General features: G+C 42.5%; 1 protein-coding gene across 1 annotated transcript in view; it reads right to left on the reverse strand.

Moving 5' to 3' along the window:
• Nucleotides 1-18,692, reverse strand: part of LOC121605392 (contactin-associated protein-like 4) — an 80,971-nt gene extending 62,279 nt beyond the window's left edge. Inside the window, exons 1-3 of the mRNA XM_041935284.1 lie at nt 18,542-18,692; nt 16,192-16,302; nt 366-559 (exon numbers count right to left, since the gene is read on the reverse strand). Of these exons, the coding sequence (XP_041791218.1) occupies nt 366-559; nt 16,192-16,302; nt 18,542-18,692 (456 nt within the window). The remainder of the gene's footprint in view (nt 1-365; nt 560-16,191; nt 16,303-18,541) is intronic.
• Nucleotides 18,693-20,927: the final 2,235 nt, after the last annotated feature.

Genomic DNA, 20,927 nt, shown 5'->3' on the forward strand with positions numbered 1-20,927 from the left:
TTTCGAGGTTTAGGCAACAACAAGGCAACACTTTGGTTGAGGTTAGAAAAACGGTTGCAGTTCTGATTTAATGTTCATATATTTTAAATCACTATTGACTTTTTCAATATTTAACTAAGGCTATTCTCTTTCCCAGCTCCTATCCAAGTGCTTTAAGTGCCTAAACATAACCGCAAAGCTTAATAATGCATTTAAATGCATTCAGTTATTTTACTGATACAGTCAGAATCAGTGTTTTAAACCTGGCAAATGTGCTGGCAAACAATTCCTCATGATGTAGATGACATAAGTCATCCAGGTGGTGTTCACTTTTGTGTTTGCAATTGAAAAGTAGTCGTCCTCTACATTTCATCTTTTTGAGTTACCCCTAAGCTGTCTTCTTGCCGGTGTTGTCTCCAGTTGTGTCCAGTGTCGCTGAACATCAACAGGTACCCCATCAGCCAATCAGAGCTGCCGTAGCGTCCCTGTGTGGCAACGGCAGTGATTTGGGTCCGCCTCCCCAGATCCACTTCCAGCCACTGGTATCTGTCTGAGACGAGAGGAGACCAACCTCCAGCTCCTGCACAAAGGGACAGAGACAAAGAGTGTGTTTTAATGATGAGAATCACCTTACACTTCATATACTGTGTGTGTGTGTGTGTGTGTGTGTGTGTGTGCATGTGTGTTTAAGAGTGTGTGTGAGTGTGAGTGAGAAGGGAGGAGATACAGAGGCTGGCGGAGGTGAGAGAACAGATAGCGAGAATCGAGAGACAAATTGTGGAAGCGAAATGTGATTCATTACATTTTAATCTAGTTGAAATGAAATTTTAACACTGTGAATTTATGGTCGACACTCTGCGGTATGACTGTAGATCTGGAAAATAATAAATCTCCAATTTTGGATATGAATGCAAACTGCTTGTTTATGTGTTTGAGTAATGTCCATAGGTTAGTGGTGAGGAGTTTGTGGGTGACTGGACTGTCAAAGAGAAGAGTTAAGGTACTGGGGAGGCATATTGGCTCATGTTTCTGAAGGTTTTAGTAGTCAGTACGGTCAAAGAGAAAACCCGGCTCTTTAGCTGAACTGTTGCAAAATACATTAGAAAACCAAGGATGGTTGAATCTGGGGTAACTGGACTTCGCTGTAGATACTTGAAAACATTTTGCTTCTCATCCAAGGGGCTTCGTTCAGCAGCACCATACATCCTGCCGTGCATTTTGGGATGAACACCCTCAGAATGGTACAGGATGATAAAATGACAGCCTGGAACCATTCACACTTGGCCTCATGTCACCTTCGATGACTGACTCTAATGACTGCCGTGACAACAACCAGGAGCACTAACACACTAGGTGGTGTCAATGAACTTGATAATGACCCCACAGAGGTTAAATACGTGCAGTCAGTTAGAACTGAAGAAGCCCCTCGGATGAGAGGCCCTCCCTGGATCACCGTGACCTGGATGACTGAGAATCATCAGATAGTATAAACATAGTTTGATTGATAGTTGATTTAAGTCCACTTATATGCTCACAGATTTAAAGCCCTGCACTATATCAAACACTGTTCTAATGATGACAAATAATAAATCCTCATAATCAAAGACATTAAGTGGGATATATCTGAGTCACAAACACTTGAAGGAAATGAATTAGACTGTGAAGCACCAAGACGGTATTTAAAGCAATTTGATGACTCTCCACAGCTCAAGTGTCAAGATGTGTCCCGCCATTTAATGTATCTGCTCTGGTTTTTATGGGGCTACCAAGGTGACGACGCTTCAGAGGCCCTGTGGAATATGCTAGGAAATCATTTAATAGCTTGTTCGTTCACATTTCCACCTAAATCACTGAGCTGAAGCTCTCGTCCTTTCAGCTCAGTGATCTGCAGAGCTGACGTCCCTCCTATGTTTTTCAGGGTAACATGCTCCCTCTCTGTCCAGGCCACAGCTGCTGCAGCAGCTGGAGAGGACATCCAGGGATGTGTGAGATGAACTCACACTGTGTTCACTGAACAACCGCGCAGGATGTCCGTCACTGCAACGGCAAACTGTGGTGGAAAGATTTGCCACGGTGAAAATCATCACATTTTGATACCACTGTATATGAATTACAGTAAGCCTTTGACTGGCACAGTGTGAATGGTCATTGTGAACATTTCACAGGAGGCCAAGAAGGAAACTGGAGTGGTTCATTTATACCAAAACAAGTGTGTATATAAAAAGTGTTCATTGGCTCAGAATGAATCAAAGTAGTGTTGATGTGGCTTTTTTGAGTCGGATTAACAGACGGACTGATCTCAGCTAATTAGAAATATATAATTCAATATACTGTACTTGTTTGCATAAGTGTGGCAAAAAGTACCTCCTTCAAGTCAGTATTCAGTAGACGCTTCTTTGCCAGCAGCATCTGCCTGAGTGGATGTGTCTTTATCATCTTTGCACATCTGGACACTGCAATATTTTCAATTTTTCTCTCGGAAATATTCTGTATTGCCAAAGATCATATAGTATATGCTGAATTGCATCACTGCAGTGAGTTACAGTATGTTTTTGATAAAGGTTTAAGATTTTGTTAATTAGACATAAGGCTAACACATTTAGTTTTCAACAACTGTTTTTTAAAGGAGCAGATCTGTTGAACTGATTTCACCTCAGTATTGTGTATCTAGGCATAAGAAATCTGCTTGTTGCTTCAAGAAGTCATTGTGGTGTGGAGGTAAAGAAGGGAGTCCTGTGTGGTTTATGTCAATTTTGATCTTTTCACTCACTTTCAAACATTTGATATGAACCCTGATACATTTTGGGGTTTTTAAGAAACTACTGTACGCTCCAGTTAAACATCTTGATTGTATCCAGTTAATGTCCTGAGCTCAAATTTCTGATTTAATCTTTTGGCACAGTCATCTTTTTGTGAAGTGAAATAAATGTGTGTGGCATTTAAAATTGACAACTCAGCAAAAAGAGAGGCAAGCAACAAAATGGCTTGACTTGAAAAAAGACAGTCCTCAGTTCTGTGAGAAGTCCAGTTCCAAACAGGAAGCAAACGAGCAACTTTCATGACTGACCAGGCGATGCATTCACAGGATGAGCTTCAAGTCAGGGATGCTGAACCTGTTGCAGAAAGTCAGAGGAGGAGGTGAGAGGAGAGTGTGGTTTGTGACAGAGAGACAGCAGAGGAATGGAGCAATTCCATTCCTACTCTGGATGCTGCAGGCGTGTGTGTGTGTGTGTGTGTGTGTGTGTGTGTGTGTGTGTGTGTGTGTGTGTGAGTGTGTGTGTGTGAGAGAGAGAGAGAGAGAGCAATGGCAGAACTTGATTATGAAGAAATATTGGAGGTGATGGAAAAGGCTGCTACAAGATAACAACACTTTGAATACTGAGAAGGTTGTGTGTGTGTGTGTGTGCGTGTGCATGTGCACGTACATGTTTAACACAAAGTGCTGAGTCAGGGCAAAGCAAATCCACGGCACCCGCAAAGCAGATGGAGGGATTTCTCCCCTACAGAGCACACACACACACAAACAACCCAACCAACCCTCGACACGCACACATGCACACACACACACACACACACACACACACACACACACACACACACACACACACAGAGTCACACATGATAAAACAGCCAGTTTAAAGAGCACTTGAGATTGCATTGCCAAGGTGATGTCATGCTGACACAAGGCCAATATAATCAATACCACAACACTTCAGACACGCAGCCTGCAGCAGACACATTCCCCCATCTCATCACATTCATTATGAGGCCACTTTATACTTCGATCGTAAACGGTTATTGTAGTCACACAGCCGGCCATGAACCCCATGAGGATTGTTCCACATATGTGCTGTGGGACGGATCTTTTTTTACACGTGGAAGTGGATGGTAATGCCAGTTTGAAATGTAGTGAATCCTCTCAATGACAACAGACCTTTTGTGGTCTACAAACAGCTGTACTGACAGGTATCTAATAACACCGTCATCAACGGCTCAGTCCCAGTAAATAATTCCAATGATCAAGTTTTTCCACTGTTAGCGATCCGAACCTACCATTCAGCCCAGTGGACAAAAGAGTTTTAGTGCATTGTACACTGACGGGGTACAGCTTAGCTGACCTTAACAAGCTGAGTCTGAGATGACCCCAAACAGCCACCGTACAGGCCTGGCCATTCACAGAGCATCAAATACCGACACACACTCATTGTAGCCATTTTGACATGTCAAAGAAGGAAATGCACATGCATACATATTAAAATTAATGATGGCTGAATTTTATTTAGCTGCTTCAGCTTCAGGGTCCTGGCGTTGTTCATGCTGGCTCACTGTTACACTGTCATGGCTTACTGGGACAGCTGAAGAGAGCAGAGCATTAATTCATGCTATTAGTAACACCTGTGCTTTTCCTGCTATGGAAAAGGAGTCTGTTAGTCAAACTCACCTGTCGTTCCAGTGACCTGATTCTTTCACCTGCCTGCTCACCATTCACCTATTAGTGTCCTAATATAGCAGTGTATTTGCACCTACTCATTGCCTGATTGTCCATTGAACCATCTTAGCAAAAGTATTTGAGCTTCCTCACCTGTTTGCTACCTAACCTGCTTCTTCAGCCCTGCCTGTCTGTTTGGACTTAGCTGTGAGTTTTGACTGTCTATAGTTGCCTGTTTGACACATTAAACCTACCTGCCTGCGTCCTGCTTTTGAGCCCAAAACGTGGTTTAATGAGCTGTTTTGGTATTGAGCTAAGGCTAGCAACATCTTATCCATCCAAAAAATAAAATTTAATAAAAATCTGGTCTGTAATGAGCATTATATCAGCATGGAGTTCGACCCTTATCAAACTCATCAGATCATATATGTGCATTATGCACTTACAAATGCACAAAAGTGTATCCATTCAAACCCAAATCACTTTGAAATTGCAAAATTAAGCTCCACATATCCGACTTCCGGGTCAAAGGGATGTTTGAGATTTAATATAAATGAAGTAATTAGTGTTTAAAACTTGATTAACACTCGAATTATCATCATTAAAATGTACTAAAGGAGAAGAACTTCTAGGATCTGACTCAGCTGCCTTTGGAAACGAAGGGAAACAGTTTTCACAAAATTGCATCATGCTGTTATCCTGTCACTTTGAAAGTTGTTTTTCATGTCATCGTGACTTTTGTGCTAACATGACTTCTTTCTGTAAACTACAGAAAAGCATGATTACCTACCTTTGCTTCTATAACGATTAAAATAAGATTTATGGACAGGAAATTAATGCAGCATCCTTTGGGTTGAGTGTCTGAGGTCCTCTTCTTTCCTCTTGCCTCTGTGTTTTTCTTCCTCCACCAGCTGTTCCAGTGCTGTGCTGGCTGCTCGTTAGGGCAGCAGCTAAAGGCCAGAGCTAATAAGTACCTCAGTAACAGACATGAACACTGACAGCACAACAGGAGAGAGCTGGCACACTGACCTTTACTCATTACTGCTGGATCGGAGATGAAAGAAGAGAAGAACACAGACAATGGAGGTAGAGAAAAAGAGTGATGGAGGGAGAGAAGCAGATAAACTGACATCTACAGGACTGCAGAAGAGGAATTAGGAGGAGAGGAAGAATCCAGGAAACAAAGAGACAGAGAGGTAGATAACTATGCTCATTAGGAAGAGAGGAAAGCAGAAAGGGTCCAAATGAGGGCGAGTCGGGTGTATATATGGAAATGTGAGTGGAAAACATTATTCACTAAATCCACCATGTTAGTCACACATCGCTTGTTTGATCACCGAAACAACAGCTTCTGTCACGCATGCCTGTCAGTTCTGATCCAGTACATCTCCCTGTTTTCTCTACCTAACTGTCTGTAATGACGCCAAAGCTTTTGTTCTGCTCAGGAAGGTAATTGGGGTTAAAAACAGGTCAGGAACATTGCATCGCTGCACCGCTGGACATTAAAATTGGCACATTATCACAAAGAATTAACCAGTAAGGAGGCCGCAACTTTCGGGGTCAACCACATCAGAAGAGCAACCAACCAAACACCTTCAGGGGCAGGTGTGCTCTGAGGTTGGAGACGTGGGCTGAGGGGTCATCAAGATGATGTCAAGGTGACAAACACCGGAAGAGGTGGGGTGGAAGGTGATAGAAAGAAAGTCGGGGTCCAAGCAGAGCTGGCTTTTAGATGCTTGTTTCTGATTAAACTGACACTTGAAAACACATCACATGCACTAATTCCCACACTGTTGGCAAGTAGGACTTGGCCACCTGGAGAAGACGACTCACTGACTGCCAGAGGAGAGACATTAGTGTCCACACACCTCACAAGTTGAGGCAATGACATCATATGTTGAGTATATATGTTGAGTATATGAGTATTTTTGTCTATTTAAAGTGAAAACGCTTACAGCTGTCCGAATGCTGGTCATCGCCATCATTGCCAAATTTCGTGCATCAACTGAGTCGTGACCAGTCCTGCGTACCATTTCTTTCAAAGGTAAGTAAAAGGTAAACAGGTTGATGTGTATCAGGTGATTGTATCATGATTAGGGATGAAAGGAGCATCCTGGAAAGGCTCAGTCGGTCACAAGCGAGGATGGAGCGAAGTTCACCACTTTGTGAACACATGATTGTGTAAAAGACATGTCATTGAGCCTAGTAGCTGATTTGTGTATAATAGTGAGTATTTTGAAATGTGAGTGGAGTTTGTAACAAATAACAGAATTCATGTTGAAGCTTTTTCTTGCCAAGTGTTTCCCCTCACATTTCTGTCAGGAGCTGGAGGGAAATATCTGGAGGCTGATGGTTCCCGCTAATGAAATCAAAGAAAGGAAGTTTTCACATTTTAAAGCTGCCTACGAGTGCAATTTTTTTTTATTGTCTTAACTTGTTTTTGTGTTGCACATGCCACATCATTCACTCGGCCTTGGGGTGTTTTGCTTTGTTTGTTTGTTAGTCACTGACAGTGAGCCAGAGGCCGGGAACTAGAGGCGACCTACCATCTCTCCCCCACTCCAGCACCACCCATACCTCCACCTACTCCATTGATGCCAGACCTCTACTAGACCTCTGCCTCTATGTCACTGGCATCTTCTTGTACTGTACTGTAAAGTATCCACCCATCAACATGAATATGTTCAGTATTGTCAACTGCTCGGCTCCAGCACCACCCATGACCTGGCTGCGATACCCTGTTATTGGTACACACTGCCTGTAAGTGGGGGCTGCAGTAAACCAAACCTGTGTCAAAGATTATCAGAAATGTCTGCTTTATCTGGCTGGAAAACAAGCTAAGGTGGCTACGCATTTCTACTCCAGCCGTCCGCTGTGGGCCCTTCACCTGTTGAGTCACTGCTGCAGCCTGTGGTTCATCTGCCTGCCAGCAGCTGTATGACTGGCCAAGTCTGAGATGAGGCGCACTGAGGTGGAGGTGCTGGATGAGCTACGGTCCCATTATGTATCGCTAATAGATAAAAGGTTTATCATCATTTTCATGGACAGGCGTTATGGTACTTTGTTTATGAACTATTAATGTTGAAATCCAAGACTAATGAATGTTTAATGTTTTCTCTTCCCTCTGGCTTTCAGGGGTGTTACAAAGTGGTGATGGAGCCCTGTGGTGTTTACATCACATATGGATACTACTACAAGGTCATATACTGCCTATCACTTATTGTTTTTTTTAAATATAGCTAGCTTGTAAAGAGTGTTGAGATGATTTGGATGGCTTTGTTTTAGACATACCTCTGGGTTTGCTACTCTGGTTTAGCGCTCTTTGTATGTAATGCAGATAACCTTCTATAGTTGATTTTATTTTGTGTCTTTTTAATCTATTGTTGGTTTTATTTTGTATATTTTTTTATTCTCTATTTGTTCTACTTGTTCTGTTTTCTACCTCTCCTTTTTTATTCTGCTGCTGACACAGGTGAATTTCCCCGGCGTGGGATAAAAAAAAGTCTTATCTTATCTCTGATCTTATCTTATGTTATTTCCAGTTTTGTGTGCTGGTAGCTGGAACATGGTAAAAGCAGAGCATCTTGAACTATGTTTAGTCTAGCTGCAGCCCGCTTTGTTTGACACTTGACACTTATGACCTCAGCCTTTTGATGCGTACGTTTGGTCTGTGGTTGAACGTCACATGGTTACAGTATTCATGTGGTTGTTTGTGTGATGGAAGGGGACATTTCTGTGGGAAACGCAAAACATTTCTCCTTTTTATATTACTTTGTATTGTATTTTCAGATGTCAAGGTGGAACCTTGGCTGACATGGGGGGGTCATCAGCTGATTAACCTCACCTGGGCCCTAAGGCTATAGGAGCTGGTCTGTTGTTCACTCTCCCTTCCTGGAGCAGGCATCACTCCTGCATCTCTCTCTTTTGCTTTGGTTGTGTTTATACTCTTGTTTTATGGAAATCCCCTGAGTGGAGGGTTGTTGGAGGCACGGATGGTGACAAGGATTGTGGAGATCAAGACTAAGTTTAGGTGTATGGAATAAAAGCACTTTAGTTAAGGTTAGGGAAAGATAGTGGTTTCGGATCAATTGTTAATGAAGTTAACACACGGTGACCAATGCTTCAAGTCAATATTTAACTAAGACACAATCTTATTTTAACCTCAACCAAGTGGTGAGAGTGTCAGAGCAGAATCATCATCAACGAGCCTCGCATTTTAGAACTGGATATCGTTTCAGAGCAGAAGTATGTTGTAAATTAGCAAATTACATTTTTTTACATTGCAGACATGTTTAATTTATTTATTTATTTCCTATTTATTCTATTTATCTATTTTGTAATTCAGGTGGCAATACAATCCAGTTCTCAAAAAACATATTTGCTGTTGGAAATTAGTATTATATAAATGTCATTTTTAGGAGACATGGTTGTAAAAGGTGACCTGGAAATGCTTAAATAATCTAAAATTGGCAAAATATAAAACCAGGAACTATCTGATCAAAGAATAAAGAAGTCATGGATTTATGAAATTCATAGCAAAAGGTCTCTCTAACCACAGGCTTTGGAGTGTGACCTTGTTTTCTGAGGATGTGCTGGTGGAAAGTGTGCCGGGAGCTAAAATCAATACAAGTCTGATTAGTACATGGTTGCTCAACAAAAACAGCTTTTAAAATAAACCTAAACTAAATTGCAGTATTGAGTGCTGAATGTTTTACTACTAAAATTAATTCATCCAGGGGCCATAAAATACAGTTTTCTACTAAAAGGTCAATCTTCTGCCAATCTGCTGAGTGTACGCTGGGGATTTCGGTGTCCATGTTCTCATTTACTCAAGTTTTCCAACAAGTTCCCAAAATTAGTGCATCCCTCAAAAGAAGTAAATATGTGTCACCGCTGCAAATCATACATGGATTTATTTGGGCTAGCATGAAAGCATCAAAGGGAATTTTGTTTTGGATGCTTCATCCTGGCACAGTGGATACAGGCCAAGGACGTGTGGTTTCACGGCTGGATTATGACTTTTTTATGGTGGCAGGGGTGGAACAGAAACTCAGAGATAACAAGTCCAGTTCCCACAGCAGCCACTTCGGGCCCATCAGAAACCACAAGTGTTTTACAAGTGTCCTTGATTTTCTCCAGATAAGAGCGCCATCACAGCGCCTAACATCTTTTTAACTCAAAAAGAGAATCTGCATCTGTTGAACCAACTGGGAAACCTCCACATGCCACTGGGATCAGTTTAAATGTGGAGCAGATTTCAATACTGATCGCTGTATGAATCAACACAACCCAATGTATGTTAAAGAAAAGAACAAACCCTGACACAAGAATTGATCTTTTGAAGCTGGAATTCCCTTCCATGTATAGTACATGTATACATGTATGGAACTACTATTTAAATGCTGGCATTTCTGAGTGGCCTAACCTGTCCTAAAGTGACTATGTAATAATCCTGGATGAATGGCAAAACAACCCCATTTTCAAGATGTTAAGCCATATGCAGGATTTCTTATGCTATAAACTAAAGAAACACCAAATATATTCTGCATTGTCTTTGTTTGATCTTCAGTGAGGGTTGAAGATCTTCAATTTCCCAGCTGAATGGATTCAAGCACTTCTGCAACAAGCTGTAAAAACTCTCTATTTTCTACAGACCGTTCACACAGCGTTAGCCAGTTGCACCTGGTCTTCATAGGATCAAATGTAGCCCTGCCTATTGTACATCATATTTTAAGAGCTCACTATGTGGCTAATTAGGCATTGCTGAATTACAACCAGATAGCACCACAACTGTTGCTCAACTGTTGGATATGACATGAGAAAGCATTAGCTTAATATATGACCTATTGAGCATGAAGAGTAAAAGAGGTAAATTGAAATTTTGTCCACACCGACGCTTACTGTTGACCTGGTATGTTGCTGCATTGCAACAGTCTACAATATTTTGTCTTCTCTTTTTTACCAGTGAAAATAAAGATCTCATCTCATCTTCTTTCCCCAACAGTATCGCATGTTGATATAATCACATGAATGATCAGTGCCGTCTCGTCATCATCTTGTCTTAGTCATGTATATAAAGGTAACTGACGAACACATTTCATCATATTTTTCATTAATGATATTAACGCTACACACAAACTTGATGGCTTTTTAAATATGTGGAACAATCCAGTCCTGTTCTCTATTACCACAAACTGTTCTTTAAGTAATGGAGGCTGGACCACAGCGAGACCCTTCAGCCAGCTCCTGTAACACCACAGCCACAGCGAGACAAGGCCCTCGCTGAGCCTTCTCCACAGTGAGAATTAACTTCAGCCCTGTCTCTCTTAATAAGACAGTAAAAGAGCACAACTTCCAGCACATTATGTCCATCCATTCTGTTCTAATTCCAGTCTCCACCGTGTAAGTGTCGACACGCACGGGCAACGGCTTCACTAGAAAAAGCAGATGTGTGTGCTAAATGAAAGTAATGTTTGCTTAGCACCGTTTTTACACGCAGTACCCAGTGATGGAAAGGTGAAGATACCAGAGGGGACAGGAAGACAAAAACAGCACAGATGGGGAAAAGGATACAAGTGATTACAAGAGGAAAATCTCAAAGAGAGGCAGTAAGACACAGACAGGCAGGCAGAGTGACGGACAGTATAACCAGGTCAAGATTTGTAAATGCGTCCGTGTGGGCTTGGGGAGGGATTTAAAAGGGCTTTAAGCTGATCTGAGTTGGAGAGTCATATACTGTAGTTGCAGTGGATTTAAGGTGGAGCTTAAGCTGTTTTTCTGACAACCTGGGAGATAATGTGCAGCTATATTAACATCCTCAGAGGTGGGACGCAACAAATCAAAATAGGACACAAGTGCTAAAAGGAGCCATTTTTAACATAGCGTCAGGTAATGTCCAGGGTACACACCTTGACAACAGGTATGGCAAAGAAAGCAGTTTTAGGGGTCTGAGTAAAATTAGTAGCAGCCCCTGGAGATGCTGACTTCGGGGAATTGCAACAAAAAGTGGGAGGCAGGATTGAAATAATGGGACTCAGACTGACAGAAGGCTTATATGAGTCAATGAAGTGTGTAGTTTCACAAATATATTGTAGTATGCTTCATTAATGTGGCTGAGTATTGGTAAAATAGACATCTGGACAGATGCTCAGTAACAGCAGTAAATCAGTTGGGTGGTCACAGCATAAAAATCTCAGTTACAGTGTTTTTTAAGGCGCTCTCATGGATTTACAACACAGGCTATAATCAGTAAATTGAGTGAGGGATTTAAAGGCAATATAGAAAGAGAGCTAAGGTGAGAGGCTTTTAGCTGCATTTTGTCAAGGAATCAAGCAATATTTACCCTTATAATTAGATTTATGGAGAGAGTGACTACCTCAGATTAAGAGGATTTAAGCGGAGGAGCTGTGGAATTTAACTAGATATGGTGTTTAAGAGCAGCATTAAATCGGCACCTGGAGAGGCAGAGGGGGCGCATAAACATCACACAAAGATCAATACCTCATATGGTTCCCTCCACACGGTTAATTTCAACCTACAGCCCTCTGCTAATGTTTAAATCCCCTTTTCAAATCTAAATTAGTGCTTCCAGAAAATGATTACTGGGGATTGATGAAGTGTTCCAAGCCTATTTCAGCATAATTACAGTGGTTCTAATGTGCAATTATCAGTATGGCCCACTGAAAAACAGAGACCGTTTAGATGTTAAATACTGCCATTAACATTTACCGATAAATGTTAAATGTTGTCATTAACATTTGGCTGTAAGATGGAATGAACTTATCCCAATGTTTTCTTGGCAGCCCACATATGGCTGAATTAAAATGACAATGGCAGCAGCTCACCTTTGACAAGGAGTACAACAAGAGAGTGGCAGGGCAGGACATGGTCTGAAAGTACAGGAGCAGATGATGAAAAGAGGGGAGGCGATCGTGGGAGGAGAGAGCGAGGGGGCGAAGGGGAGAGGAGGAAAGCGAAATGGAAAAGCATTCGAGAACACATGAGCTTTCCACATTTTAAAAGAGACATCCCATACTGTGCCTTTCTGTGAGTGGAAACCAGGTTGTCACCGTTCAGGAGATTTTTAGCATGACTGGCCTCATTAACTTGTATTTTAAGGAGTGGCACACTTAAGAAGAACAGGAGAGGTGACTGTTCAAATAACAACTAGTGCACTGCATCACATTCGACTGTAAATGCTCTTTTCTGCCAGCTGCCTTTTCAGGTTGACGTGATGTAGAAGTTCATTTCTTTTCTTGATTAAATAAAAAAATCTCCTCTTCAACACTCTGCTGAGACCATCAGCTTTCAGCTTATGCCTCCTTGGCCTCTAAACCTGAGCCGGCTGCGAGAGCACCCCTGCCAACCTGTGTGTCAAGGCCCCTGCTTCTCCAACCTGACGACATGCTAATTGTCCATTTTACACATTGTTATCCACCTGGGAATGATGAGACTTAATGCCAGTGCAGGGCCAGTGCTTCCTCCTGTTGCTGTTGGCAACATTCACAGAGCCCAGCCATAGTAGGGCACAATACTAGAAGTGGAGGCAGCACCGTGATGGGATTAAACCACCATTTGTGAACAGTCCTGGTAATGCCAACCTCCATATGGGCAAACCAGCCAAGATGGGACAAACTGGCAGCAGCGAGGGGCAAGAAGGCATGCAGGAGTTTTGTAACCTTGACGTCCCAGCTGGCCACTTGGCCTCTGATAGAGATTTTTTCGAATCTGTTAAAACTACTTTGTGATGGGCAGCAGCTCACATCCATTGGCTACGTTCTTTAGTTTGGCTTCTTCCTGCCCCTGATCAGCAGTGACAGGGAGTCAGCGATGGCTTCCCCTGGCGAGTATCAGGTGAACAAGAGTCACTGATGAAGAATCCTGAGGAATTCACAAGCTGAGAAAACACACATTGACACATATCGAACATATTTTCTATCCTATCGATCCTGAACTTGCCCTGACAGACCTTTGCTCAAAGACGTGTTGATACTATTTACTGTAGGCTGGTGGTTACAAAAGGTATTTCTAAAATTCAAACGAGCCAGTTTGGCACAAAAGGTCGAACAAACAAAACAAAACTAGAAAAGGTTGCAGGCATTTAATCATAAGTGAACTCTCTGATGACGGGAAGAACAACCTGCAGGTCTGACTCCACTGACAGACGCTTTCTTGTCTTCCCTTTCATGAATACCAGTGATGAGAAAGCCAGATCAGTCACCATGTTGGGAACATGCGATACCGCAGTGAACACACTATTGCACGATGATGGATATCCGTCTTCCACAAGCAGCCCAAATCTGCCTGTTACGCCTTCAGCAAAGTAATGCTCAGTCTGTCAGTCATGCTGTAGTACGGCGGTTTGGCTCAGATGTATCTGCATTTCTCTGAGCTCTGTTTACCAACTCCAATATTTCCATGGCTTGCTATGGCGGTCATTATTTTTCTGACTGCTGAGCTCCTGATAAACTCCCGAGCCGGAAAGTGTCCCGTGTTAGTATGACAGCCAACATCGCTGAGTCGTTAATCGTGGGATGGCTGAAAATGGTGACTTTGTTCTTTTTTGATGTGTTGGAAAACATAATAGAAAATGAATTTTCAAATGTGGTGAAGCATTCAGAATACGTGGACAATGAATCTTGCGGCACCCCGGCCTCGTCCTCATGGCGCCACGCTTAAGGAGCCGCTGCTGTAGGCTGCTGGAAGTGGTCCAGCTGTGTGATTGGCTTTATATTTCAGCAGTGTCTACAGACCCAAGAGATGAGGACAACAAGTCCTCTCTCAAATTAATTTGTTGCAGCGTGTTGGAATGTGTTAACAGGAAAACACTGTACAGCCTTCATAATGAAAATTACTCAGAAAACAACATTCTGCTGGGTTATCTTCGATTTGTCTCCAAGTTGGTCAAATTATTCTTACAGCAGGAGTGAAAGAGAAAGAAATCCCAGTCTCCCTCATGATTCTCCGCTCTGGCATCACAGTCAGCCACTCAGCTCTGCAAATGAAGAAATCTGCAAGCTGTTCCCTCAAAGAAGCTCAAAAACAAGCCATGATAGCCCTTCACAAAACCCCACATCAGCAGCCGGTAGAGAGCTCCCTCTTGAATTTTTATTGTGGTGGGTGAATCACAACTAGGATTTATACCCCTCCTAAGAGGAGGTGGCCCCGTGGAGGGTTTGATGTACTAGTCTAATATAATTCCACTGCATTTCTACATACAATACAGATGGTTGGAAGTAACTGCTGTCCTATCTACCTACCTATCTTTCCATCTATCGTTCTGTCTATGTGTCTGCCTGTCTATTTTTGTCTCTGTCTCCCTCTCTTTGTCCCTAGCCGCCATAGAGGTACGTCTCAGACTGTGTGAATCCTGCTGAGGTTTGCCTTTGATGTTCTGTGCTCCGCGTCCTGCAGAAAGACTCTCCTGCACTGAGGGGAAAATGCACCACCGCAGCCCACAAAACAGAAGAGAACACATCTCATTAGGAAGAGGGAGATTCAGTCGAGGGACACTGCTTTTTCTCGGCCCGATCCCAACTTTTCACTGGCCTGAAGGTGCGTCTTGACTGCTGATGTCAACAACTGACAGAGTGCATAAAGTTTAAGGCTGCACAAAGTGAAACTTTTTGTGGATAGCCGGCACTCTGAGCCCCTCACTGTGCTCATGCTTTGAAACACAGATGTGAAAAAATGGCAAAGGTCACAGCTGTAAGAGAGAAGGGTAGAGAGGAGTTTTAACCATAGAGCTTCAGCTCAAAGGACCGAATACTTCCAGGAATCAGAGGAATGAAAATGAAAGTCTGGCACATTCCCATTTGCGTTTCCACCGCATCTGAAGAAACGTGAAGATTAGGCAAAGCAGACCCAAGATGGATTAAAGACGTATTTTAAATGCAATTTTCACACATGAGGAAACAACATAGTCACTCTGATGTTCTTTTACTGTTTACTGTGATTCTGGAGTTGGATTTAATGAATGAATACAAAGGAGGAAACACAGAGATGAAAAAGGAGGCTGAAAACTCACGAACATCTCTGCAGAGTGTTTGACGATAGTTTATCTCTGATAAATGAAACTATCAGAAAATAAAGCTTTGTTTCTCTTCTTCACCCGCTCTCTCTCTCTCTTTCACAAGTGGGGAGCCAACTAACATTTAACAGTAATGTTTCTGTGCAGCTGGTTTCAACCGCAGACTGGACTTCTGGAAACAACCTCTAAACTAAGTAAAATTACACAATAGAAATTAAAATTGAAATTACGGCTGCAACAGAGAGGTGTGGCCCTTCTCTGTGAATCAAGATGCTTAAATGTGTTTCCTCAAGTAAATGTCTGCTGAGTGTTTTATGTGTGTGGTCAGTCAAATGAGGTTTTCCCACAAAGTGAGAGCCGCACAGAAAATAGACTGTTAAGCTGCCGTGAAGGAAACCTGAACTCATCACCACTGAATCACGGTCGCCACCTCTCTTACTAATAAGACGTTTATGTCAAAGGATTTTACGGCTATGTTAGATTAAGTCTGAGTGATGAATTCTGGGCAATAAAGTCACTCAAACTTTTCAAACTTAACGGCTTTTGCGAGGTGTAAAGCTCTCCAGTGGAGCTCTAAATATGAAACGCTGAAACAAAATCCTGCACCAAGCACAGTACACCTGCATGTACCGGAGTCAGCGCCTGGATCGGCTCAGTTATTCATGACAACGCTCAGGGCATGAATCCGTCTTGAAATGTGCCGTCACTGTGAGTGGTTAAACATTTAGGTTGGACAATGATGATGATTCCTCACCTTCTCTCCTGTTGACCTTAGCAAACACCGGCCCATGGCTGCTGGTCAGCTGGGAGGAGCTTCTGAATGATGATGGCGGCAGATTGGTCACGAGTGGGCTGTCACATGCCTCTGTTAACCAATCACAAAGCAGAAAAGAAAGGGATCAGTGTCGAGAGTCATGGATCTTTTCATTGAGCCTGAGACTGAGGCAAGTGAAGAAGTTTCATTCGAACTGAAAGGTTAAACTTGAAGCTCTCTTGAGTAGCCATAACACATAATTGTGGTTTGGGGGCAGATAATGAGACACACAGAGCAGGAACAAGAATAAGACAACTTGGTTTCAGTGCAGCGAAAAGCCAGCGGAGACCATTTCATGCCTCATACACTTTCATGTTGTACGTCAAGGATAGGAACTGGAGTTGATTACGAACTGACTGTGACACATGAACAGTAAGAATTGTATAATAAGTGTTTATTTTGAGGTTACGGATGACTAAGATGCATGCACACATTATGTTGATGAAACCATGAAGTATCAGAATAAAGGATACAAGTTTGCCAGTGTTAAATATTATCAAACACTTGAGAACGTCTGTCGAGTGTTCAGTAGTCTACTGTGGGATAGATCTTACAGGAAAGCACTGATGCTAGAGTCAAATATGTCAGCATTATTGCTTGATGAGAACTGATGATTTTTCTCTCACTTTTAAATACATTTTTGTTCCAGTGAAACCAGACTTCTGATTATCAGCACACGCCTTTGGTAATGTGTCGCTATGCTTTACTGCAGCCGGGGCCACTTCCCAGTAGTTTAAAAACTGCAAAAACACAGAGTTGAGAGCTGTACTGAACATGATTACTGTTGTTCTGCAGCTAAAGAAAAGCAGTTATGAAACAGGAGCTGTGGCTAATTTAGTCATCTGCCCATGGGGAAGCAGTTTCCCCAGAACACCTGATTATTAACTAATTATGAAGTGTTCACTTATTTCCATGATAACTGCGCAAGTGTAATCTAAAATCTATTTTTTATGGATGTTTTTTCCAGCACGGAGAAGACAACCAGTCGAAATTATTCACAATCCATTCTGAAATGCCCGGTGCAGCCTCCCTCCTCTGACAACAAGGCTTCAAACTGAGATTACTTTGTCAACATTATTGGACTTCATTTCAAGCACAGAGGGATTTTCATTACCTGAGACTATAAACCACAGGCTGTTGACAGTTTTGAATAGCCTGTCATGTCCACCTAAGTCTGCCTGCTCTAACTCCTCTCCTCTCTGCAGGCGCTTCAGAGTTTGTCTGTGTGTTTCTGTTCCAGCTCTGGTCATTTACTGCATCTTCAGACAGGGAGGAACCTGTAGGAAACTCAAGGCTTTGTGTGGCAGTGCACAATAACAACTACCACTGCTCTAAATTCTCCTCTGATCACCCATGATGTGTTTCTTTAAAAAAAAAAAAAGCCTTAAAACGCACTAAACTAACTAAACTGCTGCATGGTTTGCTGCCAGTAAGAAAGTAACATAAGGAAATTACTGACAGCATCTCTCAGCCATGGTCTGACACGAATGACATGTTGACAGATAGTGATGCTCAGAAAGGCCTTATAAAGAAAAGAAGGATAAACAGTCATAATAAGGTGAAATCCTCCTGGCTAAAGTTGCTAAAGAGCACAACTCCTGGTTCTGTAAAATACACAACAACATGTGTCGATCGATTGTTCGCTAAGTCCTGTCCCTCGTACTTACTGCTGCTACATCTGTCCAGCTGTCCGCGTGGAACATACGCAGTTTACAATGATAACATTTGCCACTTCAAATCCTTGGGTCTGAAATCAAGGACAGGGCTGATTTCAGGACATTGAGGACATAAAGGCAGGTCAGCCACAGGACTGCCACCCACCCACCCTTAGCTCTACAGCCAACAATGGTCATTTCAGATTAGCTCTTGGCCATTAGCCGTGTGGTGAGACAGATGGAAACTCTGACAACAACTTCCAAATTCAGTGTTATGGACCCATCCATGCTCTGCTTTGCATATATATATATTCTTTTTTTTTTCAAAACATGAAGAAACATGAAGAAAAAATATCTCTAATTAGACAGCGAAAGTTTTTACAGAAGGCCATCCACTGGGTGAGTGATTAGAGAAAAGTACAATCAAACACTCACTGAAGGGGAATGAGATCAAATCATGGCTGAACAAATGAATTTGCTCTTCATAGATTTCAATCTTGAGGGCTACATTAATTAAGTATTAAGTATGTCAAATTGTGCACAGAACTGGAATAATGTAGAGAGTATATGACAGTCAACTGAAATGATGGTAATAATAACATGAACGCTCATGTACTGCAGCTGTATCTTATGACTTGTGGTGTGCTGCTGACTAGTGTTTAGGTCCAAATGCAGGCCTGACTGTTCTTGGAGCAAGTCTCTGATAAAGTCCTTGAAGTCCAGTCTTTGGACCAGTTTCCTCTTCGTGGGGAGGATGGCGAGTCCATTGAGCCTTTCCTGGCTCATCGTGCAGCACATATAGTTTTTAACAAGTTTCATTTTGCTGAATGTGCCCTCACCTCCAGCCATGGTCATTTGTAATGTGGGGAAGATGCACAGCGGTGTGCACAGGTCTCCATGGATACCTTGCAACTGCAATTTGGGTTTCAATGGGCTCAGATCCAGAAACGTTGCCGTGTAGATTCTTTTTGATGTGGCGCACACGACTCACCAGCACATCTGTCACATCTGTGACACAATGTGAGAAGCAAAATGGCAGCGGATGACTGGATATATCTTTTCCTCTCATCTTCTCTCACTGGTCAGACTGCAGCTGGAGATCAGGCTGTCAGGGGCATTAAGCAGGCTGGCCAAAAGCAGCACGTCATCATCACCATCTTTGGATGTGCGTTCCAGTGCATATCTGACAGACGATGCAAGGACGGAAACTGGGTCCACTTTGGGTGCTTACACTGAATAGTGTGTAAATTTCAGGGCATGAGTCGGCTGCATGAACCCCAGCCAGCTTTTGGGTATGTGATGCACATGGAGACAGAGTTGCTAGTGGATTATGTTCTAACATGCGGCCTGCAGCTCTTTTGCTTTTCCTGACATGAAGGAGTCATTATCGCAGCCCTGACCACAGCGCTCTGCAATATCAATGTGTGCTCACCAACATCCCAAGTCTTTGAATTTCAGGAACCACTCCTGAATTTTTCCCATTCCTCAACAGATGTTAGCATAACCCCATTCTGCTCCTTGTGAGATATGTCAGGCGGAGCATCACATGTCATAGAATAATATGCCAACTGCTTCCTCTCCTTAAGAATGGCTTCTAATACATGGGCACCACATATATCAAAAAATTCATTCTGTCAGCTGAGAGATAATGAGTCTGCATTTTTTCCCCTGCTGTTGGCGCTTTCTCAGTCTCTGAAGATGCTCATTTAGCATGATGTCATTGCCAGTATCCAGCAGCTCCAGTGTGGAGATGTCAGTTGTTTGGGTCACCTAACTTCCAGTCAGTGTTTGAGACCCGTTACATCCAGCAGTCTCTCTAATATCTCTGTGTTGTCTGTGTCTGAGTGCATCGGTTTCTTCTGCTGTCTGTCCATCCCAGACGCCTTTAAAAACAGAATTCTGAAGGTTTTTCCATTTCCAGTAGCAACGCTGGTGAGCAAGGCCCCTCTCGTGCTCTGGGATCCGTCTGTACATTTTGTGCTACTTTATTTCTGACACTTTCATTATTTCCTTAGACTTAAGACTGCTGCATGACTTGTTTTCAAGCTTGAAAGAAAAGAGTGCCTTTTTACTGTCACTGTAGTCTGCCTCACTTTTTTCTCATTTTCAGATGAAGAGTGCAGCAGATGATGTGGAAATCCCTCACTGTCTGTGCCTTTTACGTCCATTATAGCCTCAGCGAAGGGGACACTTTCCCAAGCTTATATGGAATATGATTTCCTCCCTGTCAGAATCCTTCATAATATCTGGTCATTATCGAAGGCCATCGGATAGCGCACTTCTTTATTTTCCTGAGCTGCCTCATCTCTCATTTACAGTATCTCTGACTCTGAATCTGAGTCTGCAGACGGAGCTGGGAAGTGGTCTTGCTCTGCATGGGGATACTGGGTCTCCCTCAGTGGACCTGCTTTGGGTGGGAACACTCATCTCTCCCTCAGTCTCTCAGCTTATATTTCTGACAGGAGCAGTGCAGCTGTGTTTTTTTATTTTAAATTATACTTAAGTGAACATGCCAACTTAGTTTTATGTGCTAGCCTAGCTCCTGACCTTTGCCACTTCATTATTTGTCAGCTTCATTATTAGGCTACTGTCAGGTGTATCCTAATAAGTCAAACATTTGTTAGCAGCTTCGGTTAGAGCAGCTAAACATGTGATTTAATCCACCTTACACTTTTGCTCTTGTGTTTTTAGTTTCGTATGGCGAAAATAAAAGATACCACACTCCAAACTCTTCAAACTGCTCGTTACTACAGCAACGTGTACATCACTTAAACATGCAAAGAAAACCAAGTCTTGCTATATTTGGATAACTGCTGTTTGGAAGAGGGGCATTTATGAAACAGTCAATTACAGCAAAGAGCTCAGACAATTTCTAACCAGACTGGCTCACAAAGCTTAATCATGAGCTACTTTTGAGTGACTGTGACTTCTTTAAAGGAGCTATTTGGATCTATCAGCGCACCCCTTCCCCAGTTCTGACTAAAGAAAACAACCCGTGTAGATGTTGGTGGGTCCTAACGC

Source organism: Chelmon rostratus, chromosome 4, assembly GCF_017976325.1.
Source record: "Chelmon rostratus isolate fCheRos1 chromosome 4, fCheRos1.pri, whole genome shotgun sequence".
In the NCBI taxonomy this organism is placed as follows: domain Eukaryota; kingdom Metazoa; phylum Chordata; class Actinopteri; order Chaetodontiformes; family Chaetodontidae; genus Chelmon; species Chelmon rostratus.